A 14,437-nucleotide genomic window follows, 5' to 3' on the forward strand; every position below is an offset into this window, starting at 1 on the left:
CATCAAAATGAGTTCAACTTGATGCATCAACTTTATTAAAGTGCAGCACTAATTCAAACTCAGAGATTATATTAATGGTGATTTTGGCAAAAAGCCAAGTGCATACATCTAAATCTTGTTTTCACCGCGCAACTCAATGACTTATTATGCTCCATACACCATGTGGAAGGCAGCATAAGGTGCACAATATAATTGACACCCATAAGAAAAATATTTTATTGTTGTTTTGTAATAAATAAAAATTAGTACAGCTGACTTTTTCCCCATTTCCTTCCTTTTTTGGACAGTCAGCTATATGTCAAAATACGCTTTCATTTTTGCTTTGAATAGCACAACTAAGGATTCTATTAGTGGTACTGCTAATGTCACACTCATTATTATGGATGCCTCTTCTCGTATTCTGAAGCAGCTCTGTCACAAATGTCCATTCAGTTTTGGAATCTTTTAAGCTTGCAATTGCATTTGTCAATTAAACATTTCCAATGTAAACTTTCAGGCACCAAGAAATGCTTTATTAAAATTCAGTTAAGAGAACCACCTTGCTGTACTGTTGACTTTTAAAAATGACAATGGATATTGCCAATTTTTACCTTTCCCACAGGCTCACAGTTAATTTTTTTTAATCCTTGTTCAATTAGCGATAAGGGTATTGAATCAGTTCCAGGGCAGTGAGAGTAATTAATGTCTTTAGGGTATATCTGGTCTATTGCAATCTTTAACACCTCCTAAACTGAGATTATTGAATCAACTGTTAAAGTGTATTTTCACACTATGACATTTCTCGAGCAAACATCAGCTTTAACTTTTAACTAGTTGGACAAGACAGATTCAGGTTCAATTCCAGGAGTTAAAAACATTGAATGAGGTGAATACTTGACTCTGTTTCAGTGACAACCGGGTTCATGTATTTCTTGCTTTGAAAACCTTTGAAAAGGTTTACACATCGGCTTTCTTGTAAAAAAAATTCAAATTTTCCTCTCTTGAATGCAGCTATTCCCAATGCAACCTTGGGCCGGAAGGGATCAGATAATATAAGACCCCTTAGATCTTAGACTGCTGTTCTGACTGAGACAAGGCATGTCAAATACAAGTTTCTTTCTGCTGTTCCCCTGGTCAGGTTACTGCCATCCTATGCGTAGCGTCGAATGGCTTGGCCAAGACGTATGGAATGTGGACCTCAATGTGGAAAATAATTTAATCCACCACCATCTTCTGGCTGATACTGTGGCATCCAGAAACTAGTAAGAAGTCTCACAACACTAGGTTAAAGTCCAATAAGTTTATTTGGTAGCACAAGCGTCTTGCTTTCGGAATGTGCCCCTTCATAAGGGAGTGGGAGTTCTGTTCATGTAACAGGGCATATAAAGACACAAACTCAATTTACAAAATAATGGTTGGAATGCGATCCTGCTCACCTGATGAAGGGGCAGCACTCTGAAAGCTAGTGACTTGTGCTACCAAATAAACCTGTTGGACTTTAACCTGGTGTTGTGAGACTTCTTACTGTGTTTACCCCAGTCCAATGCTGGCATCTCCACATCCAGAAACTAGTCAGCTTCCCACTGATCAACGTGTAAAGGAGATGGCTAGCTTGGAATGTTAAAAGTAGCAAATGGAAAAGGAGTCCAACCATGAGCTTTCAAAATGGCATTTTGGGCAGTTTGTTTATGCTTGATCTTCAGTAATTCCAAAAAATTTTAGATTAATATAAGAGGCTGTTCAGTCCATCGAGCTAATGATGTGCTGGTTAGGTTGACTGGCCAAGCTAAAATTGCACCTTAGTGTCGCCAGATTTGTAAGTAAAGGGGGAATTAGTGGATAAATACATGGGAGTATGGGGACAGGGTCTGGGTGGGATTGTTGTTGATGCAGAGTCGATGGGCTAAATGGCTTCCTTCTGCACTGTAAGGTTTCTATGAGCCTGCAACCACAACAATTCCACCCAGGCCCTATACCCATAACCCCATGTATTTACCCTGCTAATCTCCCTGACGCTAAGGGGCAATTTAGCATAGCCAGTCCACCTAACCCACGCATCTTTGGAGTGTGGGAGGAAACCCACGCAGACTAGGGAAAAAGGTGCAAACTCCACACAGACCTGAGGTTGGAATTGAACCGGGTCCTGGCACTGTGAGGCAGCAGTGCTAACCACTGTGCCACCGTGCCGCCCAATAGATTGGAAACTGTCCTGAAAGACCCTTATTGTTAAAGTCGAGTTAAACTTTCATCAATAACTTTGGATTCTCAGGTTTGGCCTGATCATTGTGCAGCATTGTTATTAACCTCACATTATCTTCCTCAAAGGTTGAAAATTATCTTTAAATTGTGTGCATCTGCAACTTCCTGGTGTTTTTTTCTATTAGGGCGTAGGCCTGCCTAAATAACGGCTATGCACAACCATGGAACAGAAAAGAAGCAAGACCTTAATCTGTATGAATGGGACGTGTGTACTGAAAGTAAATGATTATTTTACATTTCCTGCAACCTCCAAACACGATAACTACAACATTAATAAGTGACATCTTCCCTCAAGGGGCAATGAAGAAATCATAGATTTGGTGCCCTTATTGAAAATGACAGCACTGTTTTCTTGCTCTGTGAATTACAAGTACGATCAACTTCATCAAGCAGGCGTATGCAGCACTTGTGAGCTGGTGCTGGTTAAAGAGGAAAGCAGATGTTCCTTACTCTATTGTGTTTTCATCCAAAGTCCCCGTAACTTTAATTCCATAGAATTGCTGCATAGCAGCTACAGCTGAGTACATGGACTGTGAAGAACGCAATACTGACATTCTGGGTTCACTAGCTGGAAGATAGCCGTACTTCTGTAACCATATCTGGAAAAAAAGAGATGCCAAATGGTCAGTCCAATGTCTCCACTGAAAAAGCATCCAAATAAATGTTTCCAAAACACACAAACATATATTTCTGAGTAATGGTGGTAATAGCTTTTCAACACAATATATTGTTGGATGGCCAGAACAGACAAACTGTTTCAACAATGGACTCTTGAATTCTGAGGAAGGGTTGATACCCTAAGGGTGGGATTTTCTGGCTGTACTTGACCTGAAACCGGAAAATCCTGCCCGGAGTCAACAGACCTTTCTGTGGTCCGCCCCCTTCGCCTGCTACGAGTGGAACAGATGTTTTCTCTTTTACCTCCATTGATGCCTGACCTGTTAACTGTTTCCAGCATAATCTTAGAATCAGAAATAAGAACAAACCCAGAAAGTAATTCTTCACACAGTGAGCAGCAGTACTCGCTCTCTCTCAGGCCACAGTGGAGAATGAATTACATTGTTAAATAGGGAATGACTTACTTGAGAAGTAAGGATATAAAGGCTAGTCAGAGGGCTGGGGTTAAAAGGTAAAACACCAAAATGGGGCAGCAGGAGTTCCCTAAATAATACAAAATTATTTGAGATGAAACTTCAATTGTACATACAGCTTCTAAATCTAACCTCTGTGTTCTTCAGCCAGCATATACTGCACCTCTGAGATCAGTAACTAAGCTCTAACGACTCAATGCATTTATACAGATTCAAATTGCTTCACATGTTTTGACTTCCAATCTCAATTTCAGTCTTAGTTTCCTTAGTAACTGGAAGGGTCAGTTTCCTTTCTCAATTAGGATTTGTCTCAAAAAATACACAAGGTGTAGATGCTGGCGTTGGACTGGGGTGGGCATAGTAAGAAGTCTCACAACACCAGGTTAAAGTCCAGCAGGTTTATCTGGAATCACGAGCTTTCACCTGAGTGACTCACCTGATGAAGCGGCAGCGCTCCAAAAGCTCATGATTCCAGATAAACCTGATATTTTTCTTTGTACCTGTGTTCAACAGTGTAAAAAATCAGCATGATTTACCTCTGCTTTGCACCTGGGGGTTGCTCAGTTCTTGTGCGCAAAATCCCAGGCCCAAGCACCTTCAACTGCTTCATCTATGCCCTTCCCTCCAACATAAAGTCAGAAGTGGGGATGTACCATAAGACCCCATGGTATCGGAGATATAGGAGCAGAATGAGGCCATTCGACCCATCGAGCCTGTTTACCATTCCATCATGGCTGATATTCTTATCCCCATTCTCCTGCCTTCTCCCCGGAACCCTTGATCCCCTTATTGCTCAAGAACCTATCTATCTCTGTCTTAAAGACACTTAATGACCTGACCTCCACAGCTTACTGCGGCAATGAGTTCCACAGATTTGCCACCCTCTGTTTGAAGAAATTCTTCCTCATCACAGCGCAATACTCAGCACTTTAAACAACTTATGCAACATGACCTGGACAATATCCAGGCTTGGATAAGTGGCAAATGACATTTGCACCACACAAGTACCAGGCAATGATAATTTCCAATAAGATAGAATCTAACCATCTTCCCCTGACATTCAATGGCACTACCCCACCATCAACATTCTTGGGGTTACCACTGACCAGAAAGTGAACTGGAACCAGCCACATAGGCATTATGACTACATGAGCAGGTCAAATACTAGAAATTCTGCAGCACTGTGCACCATCTACAAGATATACTGCCGTAGCCCACCAAAACTCCTTCAAAAGCACCTTCCAAACTCCAAACGCCGAGAAGGACAACGCATCATGTACATGGGAACCTCAGCACTTGCATCCTAAATTATATATCATCCTGATTTGGGACTAAATTGTGTTCCTTCACTGTCATGAGGACACAATTCTGGAACTCTGTCCCTAACAAGAATGTTACTTGCTGCTTATCAGCCCAGACCTGAATGTTGTCAAGATCTTGCTGCTTGTGGGTACAAAGTGCTTTATTATCTAAGCAGTCATGAATGGAACTGAAAACAGACCAATTATCAGTGAACAGCCCACTTTCTGATCTTACGATTGAGAAAAGGTCATTTATGGATAGCTGAAGATGGCAGTGCCTAAGACACTAACCTGCTCTCATATTCTGGGGTGATCTTCCTTTGTGTTATACATGACTTCAGAAAAATTGAAGGGCGTTCCCTTGTTTCCATTTTACTAGGGTTCCTTGATTTCACACTTGCCTGTGTTGCTGTCAAGGGTAGTCACTGTCACCTTGAGTTCAGCAAATTAGTCTGCATTTGAATCAAGGCTGTAATGAGACATGAAACTGAGTCGCCCCGGCAGAACACAAACTGGCATTAGTGAGCAGTTTGTTACCGTATAAGAAGTCCTGTTGACAACACCTTCCATCATTTTGCTAATGATCAGGACAGTGGAGTGGTAGTCGCCTCGGTAATGGATTTGACCTGCTTTTGCAGACATGACATATCTTGGAAATGTTCCACATTGTTGGGTAGATGCTAGTGTTGCAGTTATATTGGAACAAATTGGCTTTGGGCACAAGTCTTCTGTACAACAGTGGAAGATTGCTGGGGCCAATGGCCTTTTCAGTATTCAATGCCTTCAGCCGTTTCTTGATATCATGTGAAGTGAATTGAATTGGTTGAAGGCAGGCATCTGTGATCGTCAGGACCTTTGGGGAAGCAAAGGTGGATTATCCACTTGGCATATCAGGCTGAAGAGGACGGCACGCTTCAGCATCAAGATGAACAAAATAGTTTCTGTTTTATTGATGTCCAACTCTAAGACACTGGATCTCATCCAAGCCCTGGCATCACCCAAATAACAAAACCATAGTGGGAAATCACTGGCTGCAGTGGAGGCACAGAGTTAGAACCCATATGTACGAGTGATTAAGCTGGCACGATTAAGCCAAGGGTCACTGATGACTGGAGGGTATTGAGCTTGGAGACCTGAAGTGCTACAAAGATATATGGTTGCGAGGAGAAATCTTTAGAGAGGATGCATTCTGCTCCAGTTTGCGCAGTTGATAGCATTCTCTAATTTCAGAAAGCTGCGGATTCCAGCTCGGATGGGGCACCAAATCCAAACCGATACTTTGGTACAATCTTGAATTATTAGAGGTGCCACCATTCACATAAGATCTTAAACAGAAGGGAAAGTGATGCCATAGTCTGGATTACAGAGTGGAGGAAATGGAGAACAATGCTATGGTTAACTGCATTGAAGGTGATGCACAGGTGTGGATCAGTTCGGACCACAGATAACCACAGGCGTAGATATTTGTCACTTTGCCCTTATGTTTATTCGCAATACTGAATGACGTAGTTTGGAGAATTTGAAGAACCTCGGATGCAGTCACATTCTAGAGACTATACATTTCTTGTATCTCTGGCACTGTGGAGCTGGATGTTTATCTGACATCCCTACAGACAGTTCTCCGCAGAACTCAGAGAAACTGTATTTTTTGCAACTGATTCAGGGCTAGACCGTGGGGAAGTAATGTGCCTATAATCTTCTGAACCAAATTTGTTCACACGTTTAAAGCAGATTTATTGATTTTTTTTTCATTTTCACATCATCTAAAATAATAACTTAAATTGGAGGGATGCCACAGGCCTAGGACAAATTTGGGATTCAAAGATAATATCCAGCACAAAAAAACAGATTAATTCATATTAACTTATAATCACACACAGGCAAATTGCCTAATTAAATATTCTGCAAACAAAATTTCCTTTTTGCTGTTTATTCTAGTGTGAGTAATTCTGGCAATGTTACAGTATTCACCGTCCCTTAGGTGCTGGGAAACACTTTACTGAGTCAACCACATAGAGGGGAATTTATTCATAGAGATAGGAGTCTCACTCACCTTTTTGAGAAGATCCACCACATTAAGTGCCAAGTAGGCCACATAAGTGACCAGTAGCTGGCTTTTCTGAGGATCAAGTTTCAAGGAGAGGCCGGCAGCTCTGCAATGCCAGCAGTGTCAATGGGGGAGGGTGTAGCTGCTGGCGATGTGCTGGTGCCGAGGGGCCAGGCCACTGGTAAGTAAGCAGGAATATGAATGGCAAGGAGAGGGACCACTTGATGGGGGGAGGGGGCAGCAAGGGTCATAGGAAAAGGAGTTGATTCTGAGTGATGCCCATCCCACTCACGTTCCAATGTTGTGTCCCTCAATCAGGCACAATTTAAGAATAAGGGGTCGATTTTTTTTTCTCTCCGATGGTCATGAGTCTGTGGAATTCTCTTCCCCAGAGAGTGGAGGAGACAGGGTCATTGGCTATTTTTGAGGCCGAATTAGGTAGATTCTGGACTGATAAGAGAGTCAAAGGATATAGGGATAAATTGAAAAGTAGAGGCCACAATCAGATCAGCCATGGTCTTATCAAATGGCAGAGCAGATGTGATGGGCTGTTTGGCCTACCCCTGCTCCTAATTCCTATGTTTGTATCTATGTTGTGCATGCTATCAGAGGCCCATTGACTGAACCACGTTGAGCTCAGAACAATTCTTCCTTCTAAAAGAACATAACAGAAATAGGAGTAGGAGACCATTTGGCCGCTCAAGTCTGTAATGCTATTCAATAAGATCATGGCTGATCTCATTATGGTTTTAACTCCATTTTCCTGCCACCCCCCAGCCAGGCCCTATACCCTGAACACCACATGTCTGCCCCACTAATCCCCCTAACCTACAATTCTTAGGACACTAAGGAACAATTTAGCATAGCCAATCAACCTAATGTACAAATTTTTGGCATGTGGGAGAAAACTGGAGCACTCAAAGGAAACCCACGCAGATACAGAGAGAATGTGCAAGCTCCACTCAGAATCACCCAAGGCTAGAATTGAAGCCAGGTCCCTGGCACAATGAGGCAGCAGTGCGAACCAATGTGCCACCTTAGAATATTTATTTATAAACGCAACCATGCCTTTATTTTCCAGAACTGGACTCTGTTTCTCATCCTGATCAACCTACCTTCTCCTTAACTTTTATAAATAAATGAAAGATATATGTCTCCATTTTAAGACAGCCAGTTTAAGTGACATAATAATAGAGCATTGGAAATATTAACAAAGAAATGCATTGAAAATGCACAAACAGATAATTATTTTTTTTTACCCACCACCAGATAGCCTATCAATCAGCTGATTATTTTTAACCAAAAGAGAAAATGCTGGAAAATCTCAGCAGAGCTGGCATCATCTGTAAGGAGAAAAAAGAGCTGATGTTTTGAGTCCAGATGACCCTTTGTCAAAGCACACTCCAATTTGAGCTTTGACAAAGGATCATCTGGACTCGAAATGTCATCTCAAATATGCATACAAAGTGGCAAAGATATGTGGAAACTAGAGCATTGGGAACTCTTTAAAGGTCGACAGAAAGCCACGAAAAAAGCAATGAAGGAAAGTATGATGGATTATGAGAGTAAACTAGCTCAGAATATAAAAACAGATAGCAAAAGTTTCTACAAATATATAAAATGAAAAAGAGTGGCTAAAGTAAACAATGGCTCTTTAGAGTTTGAGAAGAGGGATATGGTAACTGGAAGTGAGGAAATAGCTGAGGAGTTGAACAAGTAGTTTGTGTCAGTCTTCACAGCGGATGACACAAATAACATGCCAAAAATTGATGACATGAAGGCTATCGCACGTGAGGACCTAGAAACTATTATTATCATGAAAGAGGTAGTGTTGGGCAAGCTAATGGGGCTAAAGGTAGACAAGTCTCCTGGCCCTGATGGAATGCGCCCCAGGGTACTAAAAGAGATGGCATGGGAAAATAGCAAATGCATGAGTGTTAATTTACAAAAATTCACTGGACTCTGGGGTGGTTCTCGCAGATTGGAAAACAGCAAGTGTGACGCCACTGTTTAAAAAAGGAGGTAGACAAAAGGTGGATAACAATAGGCCAGTTAGCTTCACTTCTGTGGCAGGGAAAATGCTCAAATCTATCATCAATAAGGTTAAAGTCCAACAGGTTTATTTGGTAGCACAAGCTTTTGGAGTGCTACCCCTTCATCAGGTGAGTGGGGAGTTGGGTTCACAAAAAGGGCATATATAGGCACAGACTCAATTCACAAGATGATGGTTGGAATGTGAGTCTAAACAGGTAATCAAGTCTTTACAAGTGTAGGCAATACGACTGGAAAGAGGGTTAAGCACAGGTTAAAGAGGTGTGAATTGTCTCAAGCCAGCACAGTTAGTTAGACTTTGCAAGCCCAGGCAAGTCATGGGGGTTATAGGTAGTGTGACATGAACCCAAGATCCTGGAACTTGACTATCAGTTTCTGCTTGGCGATTCTGCATTGACGTGTCTTGAAGACCACCTTGGAGAACGCTCACCCAAAGTTCAGAGGTTGAATGCCCTTGACTGCTGAAGTGTTTCCCCAGTAAGAAGTCTCACAACACCAGGTGAAAGTCCAATCAGTTTATCTGATAGTAAACCCACAAGCTTTCGAGGTTTGCCCCTTCATCAGGTGAGTGGAGAGTTCTGGTCTCAAACATAGCACATTAAAGTCACACACAGTTTACAGAACACTGATTAGAATGCAAATCTTTACAGTTAACCTGCTATTCAAGTCTTAAAGATGCAGACAATGTGAGTGGAGATAGCATTAGGCACAGGCTAAAGAGATGTGTATTGTCTCCAGACAGGACAGTAAGTGAGATTTTACAAATTCAGGTAAGTCATGGGGGTTAAAGATAGTGCGACATGAACCCACGATCCCTGTTGAGGCTGTCCTCATGTGTGCGGAACTTGGCTATCAGTCTCTGCTCAGCGACTCTGCACTGTTGTGTGTCATGAATCGTTCGAGATGGATGGAGTTTAAAAACAGCAAGGTTATGTTGCAGCTATATAAGGTGCTGGTGAGGCCACACCTGGAGTACTGTGTATCATTTTGTCTCCTTACTTGAGAAAGGATATACTGGAATTGGAGGGGGTACAGAGGAGATTCACTAGGTTGATTCTGGATTTGAGAAGGTGGGCTTATGAGGAGAGACTGAGTAGACTGGGGCGATACTCATTGGAATTCGGATGAGTGAGGGGATATTTTACAGAAACATATAAGATTATGAAGGGAATAGATAAGATAGAAGCAGGGAATTTGTTTCCACTGGTGGACAAAACCAGAATTAGGGGGCATAGCCTCAAAATAAGGGGGAGCAGATTTAGGACTGAGTTGAGGAGGAACTTCTTCACACAGAGGGTTGTGAATCTGTGGAATCCCTGCCCAGTGAAGCAGTCGAGGCTATCTCATTGAATGTTTTTAAGGCAAGGATGGATAAATTTTTGAACAATAAAGAAATTAAGAGTTATGATGAGCGGGTGGGTAAGTGGAGCTGAGGCCATGAAAAGATCAGCCATGATCTTATTGAAAGGCGGAGCAGGCTCGAGGGGCCAGATGGCCTACTCCTGCTCCTAGTTCTTATGTTATCTTCTCATCTCTTTTCCCTCCTTACAGATGCTGCCAGGCCTGCTGAGATTTTCCATCATTTTCTCTTTTGGTTTCAGATGCTAGTGTCTGCAATAATTTGCCTTTTATCCAGCTGATCTTTTTTTAACTCTCGCTGACAGTTTAAAATTAAGCCTGTGGTTTTTTTTTCACATTTTCAAAGCAGAAAAACAATCATGACAATTAAACAGACTTTGGGAGCGATTCTCCCGGCCCACTGCGATGCGTATGTGGTGCAGTGGGCAGGGAGACTCGAATGGACGCCATTTTGCAGGCTCCCCGCTGAGCGCCATGGACTCTGCGCATCTCTTGCAGCCGGATTTCCAGCACCATCATTTCCATGCCGATTTGTAGTGTACAGCTGCAAATTTATTTAAATTCTCCTTTGAATCAGTTTTTAATATTACTAGCAGGCCCAGGACTAAAATCTCTGGGCCCGATAGCAGCTCCCTCCCCCTGCCCCTGCTCCATGCCTTCCCACCAGCAGTAGGTCATTCCAGTGGGGTATCTGGTTGTGATAAAAGTAATAATTGTCTGTTCATGCATTTTCAATACATTTCTTTGTTAACATTTCCAAAACACTATTGTTGTGTCATTTAAACTGGCTGGCTTTCAAAAGCAACAGTTAACTCAGCAGGAGTTTCTGAATTCGCATTTTGATTCACAGATTAAAGAAGCTATCAAAGGATTTGCTTTCTTTGATGCCGGTTCTTGTGTATAAGTTTGTTTTTGTTAGAAATTGAACACTTGAGATTTAAAAGCTTAACATAGCTCCTCGACCCCATTGGAATGAAGGGGAAACCATCAAGGCCTCCCAGAGGGTTGGGCACCGGTGGGGGGGGAGGTGGGTATCACTTGGGCATTGCCACTTTGGCAGTGCTAGCCTGGGCCCCCGGCACTGTCCAAGGGGCAAAGTGCAGTGCTCAAGGAATATCTTGGCATTGCCCACCAGGCATCAGGCAGCGCCAAGGGGGCAGGGCCTGATGGGGGGCCTTACTGCCACACTTCATTTGGGCTAAGTGACAGTGGGAGGAGGCCAGCATTTGGAGGCGGCCATTAGGGCGCCGGGGCGGGGGGGGTGGTTTGGAGGTTAGGACTGCGGGGGAGCTGGGTCGGGGCTGCTGGTGGGGTGGGATGGGGGGAGGGGTTCGGGGCTGCGGGGGGTGGGTTACATCGAGGCAGGATGGGGGTATGGGGGAGTGGTTTGAGGCTGACCCGGGCATGTTTGGGGGTGGCAGAGATCGGGCCATGGGGAGATGGAGGGCCAGTAATGCAACAGTCTTGGGGCTGGTGCGCGATTGGGAGACCAGCAGTGCAGGGCCACTGATTTTGGTGCTGATGGATCAATGCATGTGCAGTGGCCCACTCTGCGCTATGCTGCTAGCCTCTCAAGTAGGAATAAGCCATGCCCACTGATTTTCATCTGGATTCACACTAGTGCACTCTGCAGTGCACAGACTGTGGGAGGCTCATTTTGAAACTCCTGCTGAAAAAAACAGCAGGATTTATTCCAGGTTTTATACAAATTCGACACTTAGAGCTTTTTTGGGGGGGTGGGGAACATAGAACATTACAGCGCAGTACAGGCCCTTCGGCCCTCGATGTTGCGCCGACCAGTGGGACCAATCTAATGACCCTCTAACCTAAACTATTCCAGTGTTATCCATATGCCTATCCACTGACCATTTGAACGCCCTTAAAGTTGGCGAGTCCACAACTGCTGCAGGCACGGCATTCCACGCCCTTACTACCCTCTGAGTAAAGAACCTACCTCTTTACTCGTGCCCTTTATTTTTTCTTCAAACAGCTCTTCCATCTTCTCCATCAACTTATGACCCCTACTTTTCAAATTTCAAATTAAGGCCCTTGGTCCAGATCTGGCCTTGCTGAGTTTGGGTTTCCTCCCTGTGATTCACGTCCCGTCCCAGCAAAAAGGGAGTCTGTCAGAAATGGGACAGCGACTTCCAAATACAAGTTTTTTTTAATGTCTACGGAGTTCTTCCAAACTCCACTAAAATCTAGCTCTGGGGCAGTAGTATGGATCCAGTAGATAGGAAGACAAGATTTCCCAGTGAAAATACACGCACTTTTTGTAAGTTGGCTGTATCTTAGGCATTTTATTTCATTTAAAATATTTGGATTGGATCACCATTTGTTTCTAAATGTTGACTTTTCCATTTATTATTGATGGCGTAGCTTGCTCATTGCTGATAACACGAAATTATCTGATCAAAGGCTATGATGAATGTAATTGAATTGGTCTCACACACTAATAAAAACGGTTATATTGAGATTTCCAGAAGGACAGGGCTGGATTAAATCTAGACCATTAAGTGTCGGAAATAATAATTAGCCTGAGAATTTACCACTTCAGATCACTATAATTCCTGGGAGTTTGCTAACATGCCACAAATAAATTTGTTGAGGTGCAATTAATCAACATTGGGATCTTCCACTCTTCAAGATAAGATCTTGTTTTGTACATTTAAGTATCACCAAAATCCTGTGTGATAGATGGCTGTGGGTTAACCTGCCAAATCAAGAGCAGGTTCAACTTAGAATTTCTGGCTGAGTTGAAGGGAGCCCCAATGCATTGAACAGCCACTTGTAGTGCTGAAAACGTAAATGGAGATCTAGTAGCCATAACAACAGTGTTTGGTACTATCAACAGAAAAGTTTTTGCATTTAAATCCATGGTGAGATCCGCTACACACAGAAGGAGGCCATTTGGCCTATTCTCTGAAGGAGCAACTCACCTAGATCCATTCTCCCCATAACCCTGCACATTCTTCCTTTTCAGAGACTAGTCTCATTCCCCTTGAATGCTTCAATTGAACCTGTCTCCACCACACTCTCAGGCAGAGCATTCTATGCCCAAACTACTAGATGTGTGAAAAGGGTTTTCCTCATTTCGCTACTGCTTCTTTTACTCATTACATTGGGTGCAATCTTGCAGGTCTTCATGCTAGCGGGACCCTCTGGTCCTGCCGATGACACACCTACCTTGCCGCGTGTTTCCCTGTGGTGTGCGGTGGCTTCAATGGGAAATTCCATTGAAGTTGGCAGCCAAGGGCATGCTGTCTCCCGCCACTGAGAAAAATGCTGCAGGGAGGCCAGAAAACCTTGGCGTTTAAATCTATCCCTTCTTGTTCTTGATCTGTCATGAGTGGGAACTTTTTCTCCCTATCCACTCTATCCAGACCCCTCACACTTTTGAATACCTCTATCAAATCTCTTCAGCCTTCTCTTCTCCAGGGAAGATAGTCCTAACTTCTCCAATCCATCATAATAACTGAAGTTCTACATCCCAGGGACCTTTCTTGTGAATCATTTCTCAGTCTCTCCAATGTCTTCACATTCTTTCCAAAGTGGTGTCCAGAACTGGATGCAATGCTACAGCTGAGGCTGGATGAATGACTTACACAAGTTCAACATAAACTTATACTCTATATTCCTATTAACAAAGCCCAGGATGCTGTATGCTTTAATAACCACTCTCACAACCTGTCTTGCCACCTTCAATGACTTATACACATATACACCCAGGTCTCTTTGCTTTGGCACCAACTTTTGAGGTGTTCTTTCTAATTTACACTGTCTCTCCATCTTCTTTCTATCAAAACTAATTGCTCCACATTTCTCTGCATTGATCTTCATCTGACCACTCCAACAACTTGTCAATCTCTTTCTGAAGTTTTTACTGCCCTCCTTTACTGTCTGAAAGGCAGTTCACAATGCTTCTTAGTTTTGTATTATCGGCAAACGTTGAAATTATACCCTGTACACCAAGATCTCGATCATTAGTAGATATCAGGAAAAGCAAGAACCCCAACACTGTTCCCTGGAGCACTACATGACAAAACTTCCTCCAGTCCAAAAGAAATTTATTAACCACTACTCTCTGTTCCTGGCACTCGGTCAATTCTGAATCTATCATTTTTATTCATTCAGGGGATGTGGGCGTCACTGAATGGGCCAGCATGTATTGCCCAATTGACTTTGAATTGAGTGGTTTACTTGGCCATTTCAGAAGGCATTAAGAGTCAAGCACATTGCTATGGATCTGGAATCACATGTAGACCAAACCAGGTAGGGGCAGCATATCTCCTTCTTTAAAAGGACATTAGTGAACCAGATGGGTTTTTACAACCATCGATAATGGTTCG

The 14,437-nt window shown here is 43.0% G+C and overlaps 1 protein-coding gene across 3 annotated transcripts in view; it reads right to left on the minus strand.

Moving 5' to 3' along the window:
• The window catches only part of mmp16a (matrix metallopeptidase 16a (membrane-inserted)), a 220,893-nt gene that overhangs the window by 143,667 nt on the left and 62,789 nt on the right, over positions 1-14,437 (minus strand). For all 3 annotated transcript variants that reach the window (XM_080194372.1, XM_080194374.1, XM_080194373.1), the window contains one exon: positions 2,689-2,837. In XM_080194372.1, coding sequence (XP_080050498.1) covers positions 2,689-2,837 — 149 coding nt within the window. The remainder of the gene's footprint in view (positions 1-2,688; positions 2,838-14,437) is intronic.

Source organism: Carcharhinus amblyrhynchos, chromosome 8, assembly GCF_965287045.1.
Source record: "Carcharhinus amblyrhynchos chromosome 8, sCarAmb.v2.hapA, whole genome shotgun sequence".
NCBI lineage: Eukaryota > Metazoa > Chordata > Chondrichthyes > Carcharhiniformes > Carcharhinidae > Carcharhinus > Carcharhinus amblyrhynchos.